The 20,636-nt window shown below is 42.3% G+C and overlaps 1 protein-coding gene across 4 annotated transcripts in view; it reads right to left on the bottom strand.

Annotated features, from left to right (window-relative positions):
• Positions 1-20,636, bottom strand: part of INPP5A (inositol polyphosphate-5-phosphatase A) — a 231,494-nt gene that overhangs the window by 67,561 nt on the left and 143,297 nt on the right. For all 4 annotated transcript variants that reach the window (XM_081189505.1, XM_081189507.1, XM_081189506.1 and 1 more), the window contains exon 9: positions 7,957-8,041. In XM_081189505.1, coding sequence (XP_081045631.1) covers positions 7,957-8,041 — 85 coding nt within the window. The remainder of the gene's footprint in view (positions 1-7,956; positions 8,042-20,636) is intronic.

Below are 20,636 nucleotides of genomic sequence, written 5' to 3'. Positions count from 1 at the left end.
GCTCAGTTGGTTAGAACATGAGGATGATAATGCCAAGGTTGCAAGTTTGATCCCCTTACGGGACAGCTGCACATTCCTCCACTGCAGTGCGTTTGACTAGATGATCCTTGGTGGTCCCTTTTAACTCTACATTTCTATGATTCTAAGAGTTGTGGGTAAATGAGGGTACCTTTGTTTACATACAAAAATGGGACGTAATTTAGGCTTTCACCCAATGAAAGAAATCTAAGTTGAAAACAGTATGAGGTTTATCTGACAAAGTCATCAATCATATTTGCATAAATACTCATATGTCTTCAATCAATAGTTACCTCTCAGCTAATAGCCCATTTTCCTTGCCAACCTGACACCTCCAAGAGGCCAGAAGGTGAGGATGAGCAATGGCGCCAGCATATCAGCTTTCTGAACAGCTAAGTCTGTAACTCCTTTCCCTCATCAATGTAGCCTGACAAACAGCAGGTGCCCATTTGGAAGTGTTCAATGGGCAAGGGGGGAGGGGAAGAGAAGGGAACGTCCCTTTTAAAAATGCATTCAATTAGATTGGGTGCACTTTATAAAATCTTGGAAGGTCTTTAATTAATCTCTTAGTTATTTTGTAGCCGGGTCAGAAAATCCATCATCAGTTGATTGGCATTTCATGTAACAAAACGTTTGCCAAGAAATAAATGAGATTTCCCGACTTTTGGGAGTCACATTTGCCCTCTGTATGCTTTTTGAATAATAGGTAATTAAACGGATGGTGATCCCCCACCCTCCCCAACCAATTACATTGATGCAAATTGATAATTCAACATAAACATCTAATTAAGTCTATTTGAAATGTCATTTGTAACCCAATTCATGTTAGACCACCCCAAATTGATACAGACAAAGTAGGGCGCTCCAAAAAAAAAAAAATAGAATGGGGAGATGGGGAGAAAGAAATAAGAGTGAAGGTACTTCTTCAAGGATGGGTGGAAGATGGGAAGGGAAGAGAATATGGTACCCTAGAGGTTGTCACCTGATCTGGCAGGTTGCCCCTGAGGAGTCAAATGTGGTAGGAAGACAAACCTTTAGAGCAGGGATGAAGAACCTGTGGCTCTCTAGCTATTATTGGACTACAACTCCCATCATCCTTGACCATTGGCCATGCTGGCTGGGGCTGATGGGAATTAAGACAGGCTCTCTCTATCCCTGGTTTAGAATCTTCTCTTAGGGAGCGCCTGTAAGTCCCTCTGCTCTTGGGGCTCCACATCCTACCTTTCCCCAATAGTTAGTCATCTGAAGCAGCATTTCAACTGATCCCACAGCTTTCTTACCTTCTCTCAAAATGAAGTCATAATGAAGCTTCCATACTGTGCCAGTAATGTTGGATTGTTTACATCATGCTGGTCAGCCAAATCGCGAGAGAGACTTCACTTTAGTCTCAGCAGCTTTGAGGGAGGGGGGAAAACTAGAATGGGAAGTCCAGACAGCACCTATTCAGCCGACTCATGTGGTGTTCAGCATAGCAGTGCAATGAAGAAAGCCCCACTGCACTAGCAAAAGTCCTTGCTCAGGCTTCTGCTAGTGTGACGCATTAGCTGAACTGTGCCCCAAGAGTCTGAATTTGTATAAGGCAACATCTTATGTTCACGGCCACTTTGAGTTGGATGCCTTTAAGAGCATGGCTATTAAAAATTATCAGATTATTAAAAATGGCTAGGTCCTAGCTTTGGTTCTGCTGTCCTACTTAACGGTACCACTTTCATAATGCCAAGGGGTTTCATAGATGCAATTATGTCCTTGCATAGTTAGCTAGAAGAAAATCTGATGACAATTGCTATTTTTATTATGCATTTCAGTGCAGGAATGCCTATTTTTTTTCTAAACAGAAAAGCAGTTTCAAAGGAAGTTGCTTAGTCTGAGTGGGACAGTTTTAATGAGAGGAAGCAATACTCTGTTCCCCACCCCCCCCCACCCCACCCCAAAGCAGCAGAATGGAAAAGAAAACTCAGGAAGTCAGCTAAAAACATGCCTTGTCTCCATCCGTAGGACAAGGAGTTAACCTGACCATCTCGGCCACAGTGGAAGACCATGGCAGAAAGTCTGATTAGCAATTCCTAAGAGAAGAGACCTGCCCACTCCATGGAAAAGTTGCTGTTTCCTGCTTCATTGCCTGAAGCACTATAGAAAGAAAGGCCAACCCCCTATAGGTCAAACCCCACCCTCATGCCAGGCAAATCAATCAAGGACAGCTGCTCTAACAAACGCAGGGGAAAGGGCACCTCTGCATGTTAAAAGCACAAAATGACAGTCAGCCCTGGACACCAATGTGTAGGCAGCCTTACAAATTTACAGACAGGGGTTGTGACCCTTCCACTGACACTTCCATACATTCATGTGAATTAAGGTGGAAAGGAATGATTTATGGGACTAATTCCACTGCCAAATTTACTGTAGGGAACTATCTTGAAAACAGCTGCAAAGGTTTGCAGGTTGGGCCCTGGGTTCTGATTAACGAAACGCAGCAAGAAGCAATAAAATGCAGAACTCTAATCAGCCAAAATATTAATTTTTTTAAAAAAACTTTGTGTGGTCTATTAACAGGCACGAAAGAAGGTGGGGATAAGCTGTGTCCTCTTTCTCTCTGTGATTGACAGAACAGAACTACTTGCCTGCTGAAACAGAGACGTTGCACATTTAATTCACTCAGCGTTGGTGAATCTATTTTCATTTGGCTTCCTATGAAACAGCTGACAATCTTTCTGCAGTATAAATGATACATGCAGATCTTCCCAATTAGCACCTGCAGTTCAGCTTTAATAAATGGGAAAAGTTGCAGAGCTAGGAGCTCAAGTTCTCTATTGCATTCAAGGTATTCCCCAAGATACAAGCACTGCAGTAGCCAATATGGTTCCCCTCCACATGTTGTGGACTACAACTCCCATATTATTCTCAACCACTAGCTATACTGGCTGGGACTGATGGGAATTGTAGTCTAAAACACCTGGAAGGAACTATGCTGGCTGCTCCTAAACTAGGACAACCACTGTTAGGACAGCACTTATCAACTGAGCACCACCTGACAGCATTTCGATTCAGGATCTTCATCTGAAGTTTAAATGAAAGGGCTATTGAGAAGTAAGAAGTGATATATAGGTAACTTGAAACTTAGGCACATTTTACTTGTGTGCATTCAGCGCTGAAGCTGCTTGGGTGGAAAAAAGACATTGGCAATCCTACCGGCCATTGAACTCAATATGTTTTGACTGCACACAAATTTGGCTTTAGGTGTGATCCCTGCAACTTAACCCTAGTGTAAGTTGAGAGTCGTCTGCATCTCTTAGGATCAGCATTTAAGTTTTGTGGAGAAGCTGTCTTGCTGCAGCAAAAGCAACATACAAGAGACCTGGGGTATCTGCCTTCTGAAAGACCCATTCCAATTAGGGAAGCTGTCGTGTTTCCCTGCCGCCGCCCAAAAATGTTGCTGCCGCTGTACAACTTGTGTTCAAACGATGCAGAAACAAATGGAGGTTGCGTCACAGCAGTGCATACTTAAGGGTTCTGCCCTTAATCCAGGAACTGGTACAAACAAGGAAAGCTGCTATGCCCCCACTAGTGCAAACACAGCTGGAGCAGCTACGATTAAAAGAATAATGAGCTAAAACCTCCATCTACATTATCTGAACTGTGACAGAGTAGATACCAATTAACAGTGGGCTAGAGGATCCAGCCATTGATTAGGTGTGCAGGGTAGCAAAGCAATGAAGTGATGTTTATTCTTTTAGTCTGTTAATGTAGTTAGGGAAGACTGGTGATTTACCAGAAAGCTTTTAGCTCCAAGTTAAACTTTGGTGGCTTATTGCTACAGCAACACACTGGCCACTAGAGCTAACAATCTGGCAGATGTTTGCATTACAAAGGGTGCCCCCCCCCCCGCTGCCAGAGAAATTATTCCCATGTCAATTAGAGCTACATCAAGTCCTTGCCAGGAATCATCAGTGAGAAAACAACAGGTGGATATATCTTTTTAAACTGCTGTTTCACCCTTGACAAAACTTTGTATGTTGCTTTGAGTGCTGCGCTGCAGCTTACAGATGTTTAAAATAAAGACTGTTTTCGCTGTGTTGTAGGTATTTGACACCCCACTCCACAAAGATGCCTGCCCCATGCAATTTTATGTATTTGGGTTGTAGCGGTTTCCTACGGTGCACAAGAAGTGGGAGCGAAAGCCAGGGAGTTAGGTGAGATGGGAAAAAGCCCTGCTGAAAGATTGTAAAACCTGAACTGCAGCTGGTTCAGGAGACATTTCTTTAATCAAATGCTACTTTTGAAAAGGGCTTTCACAGTCTCCTTATGGAAGCCAAGTTAAGTCCCCTCTCCCCTCATTCTAACCTCAGATCTAGGAACAAGCCCATCCACAAACCATCGCTTAGGATGAGCTTTGGGGTTGCTCCACTGGATTTGGTTTTCTGCTGTTGATCCACAGCCCACAGCAGCCTCCAAATAAGTAGGGTTCCCCCTAGGGAACAGCTACCGCCATGGATCTTCCTCTTCCTCTTCCTCTTCCTCTTTGTGCATGGTGCTAGCTGGCCAAACCTCCTGGCTCCTTAGCAGGCTGTTGTTCTTCAGGTGCACTGGGAAGGATAAAGGTGGGATCCACCTGTGAGCTAGCAGCAGTCCTACTGCTGCTACCTGCCTGCTCTCTGCAGCCTCCAAATGAATAGGCTAGCTACCCCTTTAAGCTATCCTTCTAAAGAGCAAGCAGGTATGATCACATACTTAGCACCCCATGAGTGGGCTTCTAGCAAAATTCTAGCCTTGAGTGTTAGCTGCAACAGCTACAAATGACTTGATAGGACAAACAGTTGAATTTTTCCTTTCCCTGGCTGCTTAAAATCTCCTATCGTTTGATAGTAATATGTATATATAACACTAAAAAGCTTAATGATGTTACAATACACAAATCAAGTATAATTCAGAGATGACTAGGTATTCTTCCAATTGTTTAGCATAGGAATGAGAAACTTTTTCACCCCAAGGGCTACATTCCCTATTGAACAAGCTTCCAGGGGCCACATGCCAGTGGTGAGCAGAGCCAGAAAAAAATGTGGAGAGAGAAGCAATTGTGAAGTTTAACTTTGCGCAACAGGTTAGTTTCCACGCACGTCCACACAATCCTTTCTATCCCCTCCCCCCAATTAAGCAAGACCCTGGTCGGAGTTCAAGGGCTCATTCCAGCCAGACAAAAACAGTCAAGGAAGCTGCAAAGGGATGTGGCCTGGAGAGAGACAAGAGTCCCAGGGGCCAGAGAGAGGGGTCTGGAGGCCACATTTGTCCTCCAGGCCTGAGGATACCCAACCTTCATATCACATAAGAATGCACTTAGTTCTTCTGGTGAACATAGTTCTTTCTAAGGATGCATTCTTGTCTTTGCAGCCCTCTAGAATGGATTCGGATGCCCAATTTGCATTTGACCCATGTACAGAACACTCATCCACAAGTGTTGCTGTATTTATTTCAAAGAGGCAGATCTGCAGACACATTCATTTGCTGTCTTCATGGAGATACTGCAGTGTACATGTGCTCTGCACATACCTCAGTGATTGTGCAAGGCTCTATCTAGACCATCATGACAAAGATCCAGTTCCACATTTTATAATTTTTGATTCATTTTCAGTTTGAGAAGGCACATTTTGTGACCTGTAAGTGCATTTCTCAGTCTCCTTGACCACCTATGGCTCTCTCTCATGGATAGTGGAACAGAATTTCATAGCAAAAACGGTCTGTCTAATGCTTTGGAGAAGTCTTTTCCCTCTTGCACCTAAAACCCTGAATGATGATTTATTGCTTCTTAATTACAATTTAATATGGCCAATAAGGTGCCAGCTGATTTATGTTACTCTGTATGAGCATAAGAAAATCTATTTTTGAAACAACCCATATATCTTCTCTTTCAGTAGCCCTGCTGAGAATGTCTTTGGAAATATACTGCCTTGTGTTGCTGTTTAGGTAGGCAGATCTAATAGTCCAATGCATCAAATTTGGCGCTTGGATCTTCTTGTATTACCTAAATGTTTGGCAGAATCATTTCACAAGGAAATATTTCCAAATGGGTGGAACAAAGAGGTGAAGGAGGGGGAAAAGTCTTTTACAGCTACTTACATTCACGAGAGAAGAAAGAGCTAATTTATAGGTTACCTTCAGAGCTTGGATACTATGACAAAGCAGCATTCGCCAGTTGGCTTGAGTGTCAAATCGGTAACATACGGGGACACTCACATTACTTTAACAATCTTTGTACACAACAGTTCAGCTGTATAAATCAACCAGTGTACACTTTTTCACACCAACTAACACCTGAACATGTGTAGAGATGCCTTGCACTTGTATTCAGTGCAATGTATGAATAAGCCTACAGGTAGGGTTAGGGTTATAGTTATAGTGGCTCCATCAGGTCCTTCAACATCACCTTTGCCCCAATGAAATCTGGTTTAGCCATGTTACAATCGTCATGGCAGCCCTATTAATGCACTAAAAGGAACACACGTGTGCTTAAAAGTGAAGAGGGCAAAGAGCTATCTATGCACATCCTGGCATCATAGTGTTTCCATGCATACCTCCCCCTTCCCAGGGAAGACTTCTGCAGGTAAAGAAGTCATCATAGGAAAATCCCCCTCTGTGCACATGTTTCATGCCTCTTGTTTTGTAGTTAGAGGTAAATCATTTGTATTTCCCCCCGCACAGTAAGTAACTCATGGCATTTAACTATATGCATTCATGGATAAAGTCCTAGGTACAGGGGGAAATTCTGGGCTTGGCTTCCTACAGGCAGGCTCTCTCTTTCTTGCTTGCTTGCTTTCTTTCTTTCTTTCTCTCCCTTCCCATTTGGATTGTGTGAACATATGCCAGCAGCATGTACAAGTGATACCATCACTCCTTTCTTCCACAAATAAAAGGGGTGGGGAGAGAGGAAAGGTGGAGTGGCTTTCCTAGAAGCGCAGTCACCTGCCAGACTGCGAAGGGATACTTGTTCCTGGCAAGTGAGTTCATTGAATCCTCCCCATTTGGATTCCCAGGAAACTTTAAGGACCCTTCCTTCTGGAAGCTCTCTATAAACAAAGTTAACACTGCTCACAGAGTTAAGTTACATGATCACAATGCAGGTGCTTTTATTAAGACATTGCAAAGGGTGTGCAATTATTCTTCTATAGCTTGGCACCGTTGACACGTGTAAAAGTTTGATTCATGCAGAAGTTGCACTCTTTGTCTCTAACCTTAGATGTATGGTTGCAGCATAACATTAATTAATGTTCATAAAGCACTCTGGAAATGAAAATAGCCACATCAGGATTAGAGAAGGTTATTAGGAGGATTTCCTATTATAGGAAATTTGTTGTGCGATTCTCAAGCTGTCTATGATTTATCACAGGGAGGGAAAAAAGGAAGGGATGAGAGGTTTGTTCTTTTTAAAACAAATACACCCATTTGAAACTGAAAATATGAGCTGACATTTCTGTGGAATGAAATTTGGGGGAAAGCTGTGTGGAAACTACTCTGTGTGGGAAATGGTAAATTCAGGAATGTCAATATTAAGGAAAATGTGAACTGTGAACCTGAAAGGTCTTTAGTTCAAATCCCACCTCAGCCACAGATTCACTAGCCGACTAATGTATTGATATCAAACTACACACAGTCCAGTTCTGACCCAATTATAGTTATCCCCAATCTCCAGAGCTGTGCCAGAATGCTGTGGTCTTTGGAGCCCTGGCTGAGTGGCAGCAAATTCACTACCCAGAACATCTATGCTGGACTTAATGGAAGGACTGGTAGCGTTGCAACAGATGGAATATTTTTGATGGCTGTGACCAGCTTGGTCTAGTGAGCATTTTTCTGAAAGCCTAAAAGCCAGTTAACTTTCTTAAGCATTTTTTTAAAAAAAACCTGAAGAATTTTCAATGGGGTCCAGATGTAAAGAAGAAAAGGAGATCCTACCTCTACCACTGACTTTGCATCCAGTCGAAAGTTGAAATCTCCAAAGACAAAATATGAAACTCTCTCAAACCGCTGATCTATAATTCTGAAAAAGCACAATAGGGGGGAAAAGAATTAAATGCAGTTTGCTCAGCTGTATGTGAAAGAAAGGAATCTGTAAAGTACCTTCACTTTAAAAACAATACCCAGAATTGTAACTACAAAGAGATTACATGTGCATGGTCATGGTTCTGTCACTGAAACCCTGCCAAGGCCCTGGTGGGATGAGGGTCTGCAAGGTGGCGCTGGGCAAGCACAAAAGTTCCTTAGACGAACTAAGGTAGACTGACAGGGAGAGGAAGACTTGACGATTGTGGGATCCACTCGGTGGGATCCAACCAAAAACCCACTCCTGGCCACACCAAGCTTTCTTCATTTTAGCATTATTTAATTTAGGGTGGTGGTTGGGTGCATGTCATTCCATTGTTGATATTGTTCAAACAATCCAGAATCAGAAATCCTTGTTGATCTACTGAAATTCAGCCAGTGATCTACCAATACAGCCAGATCTAGCTTCTGCACACCCTTGATCTAGGATGCCTGGAGCCAACCTGGAGGAGCTTCTCTGCCACTTAAAGAAAACATTGATGAACAGGTGCTCATATTTGGATGTGTGTCTACATGCGACCAGATGAGTTTACCTTTTTTGTTGCTAGATTAGGCAACAAAAAGTGTAAAGGCTAGCCAATGATGTGGACAGTGTCTTTCGTCACTTAGCCTCAGCCCTCCTATCAAAAATACAATGGTACCTCTGGTTATGAACTTAATTCGTTCCGGAGGTCCGTTCCTAAGCTTAAACTGTTCTTATCCTGAGGCGTGCTTTCGCTAATGGAGCCTCTTGTGCGCAATTTCCGTTCACATCCCAGGGCAAAGTTCACAACCAGGAGCAGCTACTTCCAGGTTAGCGGAGATTGTAAACTGAAGCGTTCATAACCAGAAGCGTTTGTAACCAGAGGTATCATTGTAGAAGCACCGACTGTATCAGGCAAGGCAAACAGCTGATAATAAATAAACCAGCTTCTTGCAGGTGCTGATTGAAGTTCATTATTGTGAAGAAATTTGGAAGTGTAGGCTGTCACAAAATGTTGCAGTGTCAAGTGCTCCTGTTCAGAGTTCCATCCATGCTATACTACTGCTACTACTACTATTAGTAGTAGTAGTAGCAATATTACTACTAGTATAATTAGTATTACCCCCCCCCAGTATATTTCTTAGGAATGAACCTCAGATTGAAGTAGGCAAATTTGAAAAGAGATTTATGAGATTTTTTGAGGTCAAAAATATTATGATGCTATAGCTTTGGAGTGATGGGAAATATGGTTTCTATGACAGTTTTGATACTTTAAGACTAAGTTAAACAAAGACTATAGGAATAGTTTTGCTCCCGGGAAAACTACCTGTTGCAAAAAACAGGAAATCCTGAAGGCATGAAATAAATACATCGAACTGGCCTACTGCTTAGCAAAATAATTTGTGTTAAGCAATTTTCTAGATGGTGGGGCATCAGAATATGCTGCCAGACTAACTCGATCTGCAGCCTTGCTTCGAGTGATCTCAGAGAGATGAATGGGTTTGAAGAAGCAGCATATGAAGAGCATGTACTCCTTTAGGTTTTAGCAGTTAACAACTATAAATCTCGACAGCTCATCAAATATCAAATATATTCAGGAGGGTGTTCCCCTCCCCAACTGACCAGGAGAGCTTTAGAAGTTGCTTCATTGTAATCCTGCATTACAATTTCCTTTTGAACATGCCATGAATCAAAATTTCCTATAAAAGGTTGCAATTAATCACCCAATGGAGTGATAAATTTCAATGGTGTAAAAAAGGAAGCAGCCAAGTCATGTCACCAGCATTAATTTAATGTTTCACAGTGGGAGGATCTGATTCTATTTCACATAGTTCTTATCTGATGTCCCCATTGCATTACCAAAAATACTGTAATTTATCTGCAAGACTTACAACCCAATCCGATGACGCTACCACAACCGATCACGTTAAAGGAGCCCACAACTACAATAAGGCCACCATCTGCTGCTCCATCTCTTTGGGCTGGTACAACTGCTAGGCAGAATAGATAATGCTGCTGAACCCATGCTGAATATAAGGCAGCTTCCTTTGCTTCTGTATCCTGAAACCCAGGAGAACATGATCACTTCCTCCCAAGTTTCCAAGCACTTCCACTTCATCAATCAGTTCCTCCCTATTGGTGTGGATCAGGTCCAAGATAGATGATCCCCTTATTGGTTCTTCCATCTTCCGGGAAATGAAATTGTCAGCAATGCAGGAATTTGTCAGACCTTACACTCTTGGCAGAGTTTGAGTCCCAACAGATACCAGGGAAGTTGAAGTCCCCCAGGATTATTTCTCTCCTTTTTGAAAGTTTGGTAATCTGCTCTAGTAAGGCATCATCCAAGTCTTCCGTCTGACTTGGCGGTCTATAGCAGACACCCATAATAATGTCACTGTTGTTCCTTTCTCCTACAATTTTTACCCATATACTCTCCATCTGCTTTTCATGCTCCAGGTCATAGATTTCTTTACAAGTGTACACATCCTTTATATGTAATGCTACTATATTTGAGTTACTTGTGACATCAGCAATCAGACTGAGTGACCTAATGCCCTCCAGGGAACAATGACTATTAACATTTTAACTGAACATGCAGGAAGAATAGTCAAAAATCACTATTAGGAAATGTCATTGGGCTGTTTCAGCTGCAACACACCAAACTATGGTTTGTGAACAAGCTTGAAGACTCCCATGTCCATAGTACCTTGCTATGCTTCCATCCCCTCCTTCTCTCCATATTGCCTCAGTTTCCTCCCTTTGTTCTTGAATTGAGGAAAAACTATGCCGCTTATAAACCTGGCTGATTAGGTGACGTGCAAATCACAGCTTGCTTGCTTGAGTGAAATGAGAAACAGTGGTTTGCTTTAAAGCAGGAAGGGAAGCCAGAAACAGTGGATCATGAGGGGAAGAAGAATGGAGAAGTGGTTGAGCCTGAGGGTACTTCTGGCCTTGTTGATGTGGAACCAACTCAAGGGTTTGGCATTATGCCTGAATCAGCCCACAGCCAGAAAAAGTGTAATTCTGCAGTTTAGTCTTAACATTCCATGTTTTTAAATGTATCCGTCACATCCAACATATGCTTTGTGAAGTGTTTCCATAGGTGAATATTCCGGCGGGGGTGGGGGCAGTTCAGAAAGCAACCATCTATCACAATTATGATCCACTTGCTTGCTGTTGTTAGATCTGTGATGGTGCCTTTACTTCTTGTTCAACAATGATTCACATGCCACATTAAGTACTCTTACTCAGTTCAATATTTGCAGCAACGGCTGTAGCAAATATAAAAATCCATACTCAAAACTGACTAACTTATGAGCCATAAAACTGCAATATGAATTCCTGACTTTGACCCTCAGTAAATTACAAGTACTGCCTGAGCTCAGCATAACTGAGAGACAGTCTCCCATACTATGCCCCATCCACAAATTTCCCTCCACAACTCCAAGACTTGCTTTTCTAAAAAAGAAAAATTTGAATGAAAGCTGAAGTGAAGGGCACGCAAATGTTAAGAGGTTGTAGGCAGCTGACCAGTTTATTCCATTATTTATACTAACATGGACATAAATGGAATTTCAGAGTCACAATGCACTGATGATGTTCATTTCATGACAAGGGCCTCCTCAGTTATTACCTGTAAAGAGGGGAAATGAGTAGCAAGGGGCTGCGCTTTCAGTATCACTAAAAGCTTGTGTAGGCAACTAACACGTGGTCGCTTTTGCAACAGGGAGTTTCATTTGCTCATGTAGTCTTCTTGTGTGAGGTAGAATGCTGATCTTCCCGGGTTCTAAATCACTCAGGGAACTCCATGAATACAGCAGTCTCCCCGCTGCAGAAGTGAAAATGCAAGCACTGCAACAATAGGGGGCAAGGGGAAAAGTGCAGTCCTGCAATCCCTTGATACCCGCTTTCCCGCTTGAAAGTAAGCGCTGGAAAAGGATAATAATGAATACAGTACTTTCAAGGCACAGGGAAGAGGGGGGAAGGGAACCTTTCAAATTTATCTCAACGGATGAGACATCATAAAGCGCGCTTGAAAAGGAGATTATGCTGATGTTGCCGGTAAAGAAATGGAAGAATTTCTAAATCATTACTCTAAATGGAACAAATCAATAAGCCCTTTAAACACAGATATGCATAATTTCTACTTAAAACTGAACACTGCATTCATTACACTGGAATCCCATGCTTCCTCCAAGGTGATTAGGTCGGCGTTATCTCAAATTAATCTCAGCATCCCATTGAGGAGGATTAGGAGGAACATAAGAACATACAAAGAGTGCCCAGACCAAAGGATCATTTAGGCCAGCATCCTGTTATCATGGAGGGACGCGGGTGGCGCTGTGGGTTAAACCACAGAGCCTAGGACTTGCTGATCAGAAGGTCGGCAGTTCGAATCCCCATGACGGGGTGAGCTCCCGTTGCTCGGTCCCTGTTCCTGCCAACCTAGCAGTTCGAAAGCATGTCAAAGTGCAAGTAGATAAATAGGTACCGCTCCGGCGGGAAGGTAAACGGCATTTCCGTGCGTTGCTCTGGTTCACCAGAAGCGGCTTAGTCATGCTGGCCACATGACCCGGAAGCTGTACGCCAGCTCCCTCGGCCAATAAAGCGAGATGAGCGCCGCAACCCCAGAGTCGGTCACGACTGGACCTAATGGTCAGGAGTCCCTTTACCTTTACCTGTTATCACAGTGGCCAACTAGACGCCTGCGAGCAAGACATAACTGCAAGAGCAGTCTTCCCACTTATGCTCTCCAACATCTGGCATTCAGAAGCATATGTCCTTTGATACAGACACCAGCCATTGGCAGCCATATCTTCCATGAATGGATCTAATCCCCACTGAAAGCTGTCCAAGTTGGTAGCCATTACTACACCTTGTGGTAAGGAGACAGTGGCCATCCAGAAGCTTCATACCAGAGTGGGCTAAAGAAACCGTACCTCTGTGGCCCACATTTTAGCACTCTCATTGTGGCACTTAATGAAAGCAGAGGCTAGTTTCCAATGGAATTCCAGTTTTCAGGACTTACTTGCAGCCCATACGATGAACTGCTTTGTTCAAGTGGGAAGAATATGCACAGGGTCATCAATCACTGCTTTGGGGTTGAATTCATAATCTTACTTTTCAAAGTCTTATCTTTAAAAAAAAATATTATTAAGACCCACTATCGCAGTCGCACATTCACTCAAGTCTGATACGCCTTCAGGTTTGTCAAGTTACCTAGAAACAATTCACCAAGGCTACAGAAGAAAGGCAAAACAGAATCATATCAGGATTTGTGTATGTTTCTGTTTAGAGCTGGTACATGTCTGAATACATTCTGCAGAACAACAACAATGAATGAATGAATGAATGGAAAGAAGGTGTGGTAGAGATTTTTTTTCAGGGGTGGGGAGAGATGGCTACTATTGTTCCAATATTTTTCCTGGTGTTTTAAGTGATTAAAGTTTTACATTAATAATTGATACTTTAGGGCTTTCTTTAACAACAACAAAAACCTCTCTAAGCAAATAATTGGCGTTTGGGAGTTCAAACCCTTTCAGAAAGGTTATTGTTATTATTATTATTAATATTATTATTATTATTATTATTATTATAAAATGTCAGAGGAATCTAGTTATTTAAAAGAAGAAGTAAGAAAGAAGATGCAGCAACTTTAGACAGGCAGCATTTTACTATTTTGCCTTCAGTACTGACAAGCTGGGGGATGGGAAGACATTTCAGTTCAGAAAAATGCAAGCCTTCCTAATTCACACTTCCAGAAGCAATACATGAATTAAAGCACAGCTATCCTTCAAAATTTGCATTTCTTTGATTTTTATGGAAGTTTTAGTATCAGATATGGGTACAAAAATGCATATATATGGGAAGTATGCATCTAACATAAGGGGGGGAAGAAATGATTTCAAAATTCTGTGTATCAGGCAAAACGGCATGCAAAAAAGTGTCTATTAGGAGAAATGTGTGCTAAAATGCTAATGATTTTTTAAGGAGGACTTTTGAAAACATAAATCACAAACCAGTGTAGAAAATGTGCTGAACTGAAATTAACACTGGAAAACTGATAGAAAACTAAATTTACAGATTCGCCCCTACTTATACCACAAGCCAATGCATGTTTACATAGAAGTAAATCTCAGTGCATTACTCCCTAATGAATACATTTAGGACTGAGGTCTGACTTACCGTATTAATTTAGTACAACTTTTCTGACTAATTTTCAATACATTAAAGGCTTGCCTACCTATTTCTTCATATGCAAAAAAAGTGAAATGTAACCTTGAAAGTAATTAAACTTTATTCCATAAATGCCACTCAAAATTTGCAGCAAGGTGGTTTAAGGTCCATAGGATTTTGTCTGGCTTCCGCAATATGTATTTTATGCCCTCAAGTTCATTTCAGCGTTCCAAGGGAATAATAAGACAAGGAGAGATGCAGCTGGCTTTCACCACTTATTCCCTCAGATACTGCAACCGAGATGGACAGGATTTTGGGGAGGGGTGATGGAAGAAGGAAGCAGTTGCGTATCAGCTCTGTGTGTGTGTGTGTGTTGAGGAGCTGCTGAACATGATTCAGTGTGACAAGAGGCACAGTGATCTGGCTAAACCATTTCTCAGCGCACTTTGAAAGGAGGATCAGCTGCATTATTCCTTTAATAGCCATGTCTAATGCAATAGGCTAGTGGGTTTTGTCCCGAGTCAAGGTATCAGCTGCAGGTCAGAAGGTAACATTCTGTTTACAAGATTATTTCCTAAAGCACTTATCTCGCCTTCGGTGTGAAAAGTTGACTTTTCTGTTTGTAAGGGGGCCAAAAGAATTGAGGGAATGGGAAAAATTAGCTACACTGGGCTGGAGCTGAATGGCATTAAGTGGGAGGTCTGGGAAGGGCCTGCTGTGCCTCTCAGCAGGATACCTTATTACCCACGTCATCGCAGTTCATTCAGGCAAGCAGTAACAGTGTCACCAACATTCCCACACAAAGACAAAGTTCTTCACACAGTCTATAAACATGCTTCCCCTGGCCGATTCATCCTAGCTTGACACCAATGAAAAGGGGGTTCTTCTCTCACTCTTTTTTTTTTTTTAAATGAATAACAAAACAAAACAAAAATCCCAACCTCAGGCCAAACAGGATGAATGGAAGGAGAAAAAAGAAAGAAGCAGCATTGTCACATATCTAGGGAAGAAACAATTTGGAGGTCAACATTATTTAATTCACACAGACATGGAAATTGTATGGAAAACTTGGGAGGCTAAAGATTAATATTTTATCTACTCTCATGTTTATATGTCTACTTTTCCGAGAGCTGGCAATTCCCACCATGGGTGTGCTTTGTGTACCAATGAAGGCAGTGACATTAAGCAGCATTGGAGGGTAATTTGATGTTAACAATGAAAGAGGAATACACACACACACACACACACACACACACACGGAAATAATAATAATGAGCAAATATTTAGTATGAAATTCAAGCACACAAAGCCATTGCTAACTCAGCAGCGACGCAGAGAAGAGTTTAAACTCTTTTCAAAACATATTTAAAGGGAAGCTTTGTAATGCTCTGAAAGTCCCATACTGCATATTAAATCTACTAAGGCAGCTGACACAAAAACGTACCATGACATCTATAAAGTTGCTTTTATAGAAGAGCATGGCAATTATTTAACATTAAAAATAATGAAATAAATGCTTTTAAGACAAGAAATACTGTAGCTTTGACAAGAGGCCAAACAATGTGACCAACTAATTGTATCACTTTGGTGTTAGTGTTTGGTGGTATTTTTGTTGTTGCTTAAACGACTTGTCCTACTTTCAAGTTAATCTAAACTTTGAAGCCAGAGTCTATTTCAATTTGAATCTAGTAAAAGAATAAAGCTGCAGTAGGTCTCAACATGCAAGCCTAAACAATTCTTTTCACATTATGTATCCTCCCTGAAAGGTTTAGAAAGCAGTTGAGATAAGTAGAGACAATAGGAGTGTTTGCATACATGAAGGATGCTAAATCCAACCCCCCCTTTTCGAAATGACAAGAAAGGGATCTCAATGTGGTTCCAGAATGAAGGTCACAGAAAGGTTATCGGATAGAGGATGTTGGATTTTTTATTTGCTCTTTATAGAAAGTATAGATAGGAAGCGTTTTTCAGCTCCAAAGGAAAGAGAATGTTTGGATTAAGAGACACTAGACTTATATTGCTGAATATAAGGACAACTAAGATGATTAAATGCTTCCAGGAATTTATCACCATGCATGAACTCACACTCTTGAAAAACCCTCTTCTAAGTGCCCACCACAAGGGCTGAGCTTCCTCTGTTGTGATGGGACAGCTAGGGAGCTCTCTTCCCCCAGGGGGAGTGTTTGGCTCAGTCCTTGGCCCCTTTGCCAAGACGCAGTGAAGGCATGTGGAATGGCAAATGTTTCAAAACAGTGCTCCATACTGATGGTTTTACTGATAGATCTGTAATGTGCCTGGTCTAAAGTACCTGTTCCCCATATGTTTATGAGAAAATAAATATTATCCAAAAATAATGAGATAACATTTAAGTGAAATTCTCATGGGGGGGGGGGATGCAGGGCTGCCTTACTTTCATGGTAATCAAATGAATGCTTGTGAGTGTCCTGTCTTTCAGTCTACAAACCATCTATCCAGTTACTCTGCAGCCTTCCTGGGTGCTTGTATTTCTTGAAAAATCCTCTGCTGGGCTTTCCTGTAAGCATGGGAAAATGGGGAGGGTGCCTACCATATGCCAGACAACTGTCTTTTTTATTTTTTACTTTTAAAGAAATCACTGTGCATATTTTTAAGGTAAAAAAAGGACTTCCCTCAGCGACAAAGCGTTGTATCCTGCGTAGTTCTACACAAATGTTCCATCAGCACAAATATTTCTGTTTGCGCAAAGCAATGCTATCCCTCTCTCCTCTGCCCGTGCACCCCCTTAAATTTCGTTCTAGGGGTTTCCCCAACCCTCTGGAGCAGATTTGAGGAGGGCACACAGTGTGAAAAGAGGGTGAAAATGTCTGTTTGACAAGCAGACTCCTTTATGCTGATGGGGCATGTAACTAGCATACCACCCAAAATGGTTGAGGGCACCAATCTCAGGAGCTCAGTATCTAGTCTCCATGGCCTCCTGTTGAAGATTCTGGTAGAAGACATCATGAGGTAAGTTTGGATCAGGAAAGCAGGCAGCTGAGGAGGCTGCAGAGCACGAGAAACATTTAATGGAATAAACAAAACCACACATGGGCCACATTCACCTCAGCCACCTTGCAATGACAATGTAAACCCAACTCTCACCCATCAAAAGTCACCCCCCCCTCTCTCTCTCGGCAGAAAGATGGGTGCCTTTTTCACAGTGACAGAAGGTTGGAGGACAGGTTTCGGCACAGCACTACTCTAGAGAGAAAGGCAGATGAGTAGCAATAAATAAGGGCCTGGAAGTAAAGAACCACAGGTACCGGCCCTAGTTCAGTGATAAGAGTGTGTCTTTGAAACCCCGAAGAGCTTCTGCGGAACAGAGTAGACATTACCGAGCTACAAGGACCAATGGCCTGTCTCAGTGTAAGGCAGATTACCACGTCTGTAGATGGAAGGAAGTACCGTATTTTTCGCTCTATAAGACACACTTTTTCCCTCCTAAAAAGTAAGGGAAAATGTGTGTGCGTCTTATGGAGAGAATGCAGGCTGCGTGGCTAAGCCAGAACAGGGTGCCTTCATCCCGCTGCCCTGCGGAGGCTTCGCACAAAGCTAGAACTGCGCAGCGCTCCCTCTAGCTATTCTGGCTTTTGGATAGCCCTGCAAAGCCTCCGCAGGGCACGGGGATGAAGGCTCCCCATGCCCTGTGGAGGCTTTGCACGGCTCCTGCCCCACCTTCCAGAAAAGCCCCCAAGAGCCTCCCTTTAAAGAGCGCGCGGCTCTTGCGGGAGATGGGGGAAGGGACAGAGGACAGCTTACCCGTGCACAGCCTCTTCTGGGCAGGGGGAGCCTTCATCCCGCTGCCCGGAAGAGGCTTCAGTGACTATCCCAGAAGCCAGATCCCTCTTGCTGTTTTGCTGTTCTGGCTTCTGGGATTCAGAATATTTTTTTCTTGTTTTCCTCTCCCCAAAACTAGGTGCGTCTTATCGTCTGGTGCGTCCTATAGAGCAAAAAATACGGTGTACTTCTTTGCACAGCAGGCATGGTTTTAAAAGGGTATTAGACAAGATCATGGAGGGTAACGCTTTCATTGGTTACTAGTCATCATGGCATGCCTAACCCTGGTAGACCACTTGTTGGTAACAGCAGTAAAAATTTGGTTTGTCACTGTGAGAAAGAACAGGGTTCTGGATTAGGTAATTTTTGGCCTGTCCTACCAGGGCTCTTCTCACGTTCTATAGTTCTTGGAATTTCTTAGAAGAACCTTGCCCTGTACTTCTGAACAATTCTACTTGCGACTATGGCCTGCAGAACACATCTAGAAAGGACTGTCTAGCAACAATCCTTCCTTAAAGGGGAAACATAATTGATGACAATCTAAGAGCAAATGAAAAAGGCCTAATGAAAGTGCTTTCACTGACACGTCTGAAATGTTGTAACACTGACATTAAAAAGCTCAACTTTATCATATTCTTGAACCTCTTGCTTTTTTAGAAAAAAAATATAATAACCAAAACCTATTAATAATACAAAAAACCATTTCAAAAGGTCAAATAGCAAACAACAAGATGAAAGGTGTTGTCAAGAGGCTTAGGTAATCATCTTAATACTCAGGGCATTTGCCAGCACCGTTTAACTAATATGCGAGTTCACTTTTAATTTCAATATAGTGCCACAGGAACAACAACAAAAAAGCTATTTTTTTTAATTAATTACCATGTCAGCAGATATTAAGATGGCAAGAAAGACCACATCAATAATATATATGTAATTCAGGGAAAGGATTACAAGAAGAGCTATAAAAATCAATTTTTAGAGCTCGAAAACTGGCTCACTTTAGTTGGAACGATATTTCCCTTCTATTGACAAAACCATGATCTTATCTGACACTGACATTCACCTAATGCAATGTTAGATATGTATAATGATATAAGCACTTGTCAATTCTGCTACAATAAAACACAACTCTACTCCTACTGAAATGGGCAATGCTGCTGTAAGTGAGAACTGTTTTCATTCGAGAAAGAATGCTTTTAGTTAGAACAGATAATATGTCCACTCTGTCCCATTTTTGCATCCATCTGTGGTTTATTTATTTAAAGAAACTGTACAAAGATTTGTAATTCAATACAAATTTTACATCAATGTTGGTATTTCTAAACTTATCCTAAAACACATATTTTGGTATTGTATTCATGTGGAATCTGAAGATAATTATGCCCCGATTCACATATTAGCATGGATCCAACATGCGCACTTCGAAGATTTGTAGGGAAGCGGTTCATTCATAAGAATGATCCTATGACTCATAAGTCTAAATCTTTGTGCTAAGACTGTCCTGTGGATCCAAATTAACAGCTCTGGTGGGAGTAACTGGATAAGCAGGGTAAAACTATGGGGTGGGGGTTTTTTTGGCCAGTTAGTTACTATTCAAAACTCCATGAAGCATAATTGTTGAGTATTTATCTCAGTGTTATATACCTCATGCCAAGTTCAAGAAGAAGAAATCAAATAAGTTCAGCAATAGGATGATAATCACACCCTCGATTAACTGCCTGGTGCTTCACATTTTCTTACATGGAGATTGTAATATGCAACAACTATCCTTGCTTTCTAACCAGCGGCAAAGGAAGCCACTTAGGCGCTTGGGGCGAGCCGCCCATGGGGTGGGGCGCACCGCGGGGCCTCCGGAGCCTGCCTGCCTCCTCCCACTCAGCCGCCTTACAACTGGGGGGGAGGCAGTGGACGGACTGTTTGGGCAGCGCGGAGCCTGCGTGCGCCCAAGACACCACGTCTCTCCCAGGAGAGACGTGTGGCTCGGTGTGCTGCAGGCCGCACAGTGAGTGCTGCGCAGCATTTTGTCACCCCCTCAGTGGTAACACCCAGGGCGGCCCCCTGTTTCTAACCTAAATACAAGAAGAACGAATGCCCAGGGAGTGGCAGCTACTAATGGCCAGTGCTATTTCTCTCTCTCTGCCCGCCCCCCCCTCAACATTACAAACTGGCTATGGTGGGTACAGGGAGCTAACCACACGATTCTTCAAACCATGGCCTAGGATTGCATTTCTCTATGCACTGCACTATTTGCAGAGTGTACAAAACCAGTGTGTGGATTGTGTTCTGTTTGTCTGTGCTATCTGAATAACAAACATTCATGACTTTCTGCCCAGTGGTGTCAGGCACCTATAAAGATGAACTAGCAAAAGACAGAAAACACACACACACACAGAGAGAGAGAGAGAGAGAGGGGACGACGACACAAACATCATCAGGCATTGATGACAAAACAGAATGTAAGAAGATACCTAGGCAGCAATCCCTTATTTGAGGGATAAGGTACAAATATACCTATTTTAGACCCTTATAAAAATAAAGGAGCAGGAGGAAAGCAAAGAAGATAAAAGCTGAGATGGCCCAATGAATTTGATTAAAAGTT

Source organism: Podarcis bocagei (genome assembly GCF_964188305.1).
Source record: "Podarcis bocagei genome assembly, chromosome: 4".
In the NCBI taxonomy this organism is placed as follows: domain Eukaryota; kingdom Metazoa; phylum Chordata; class Lepidosauria; order Squamata; family Lacertidae; genus Podarcis; species Podarcis bocagei.
The sequence above is the reverse complement of the archived record's forward strand: the minus strand, read 5'-3'. Positions and strand labels throughout refer to the sequence as shown.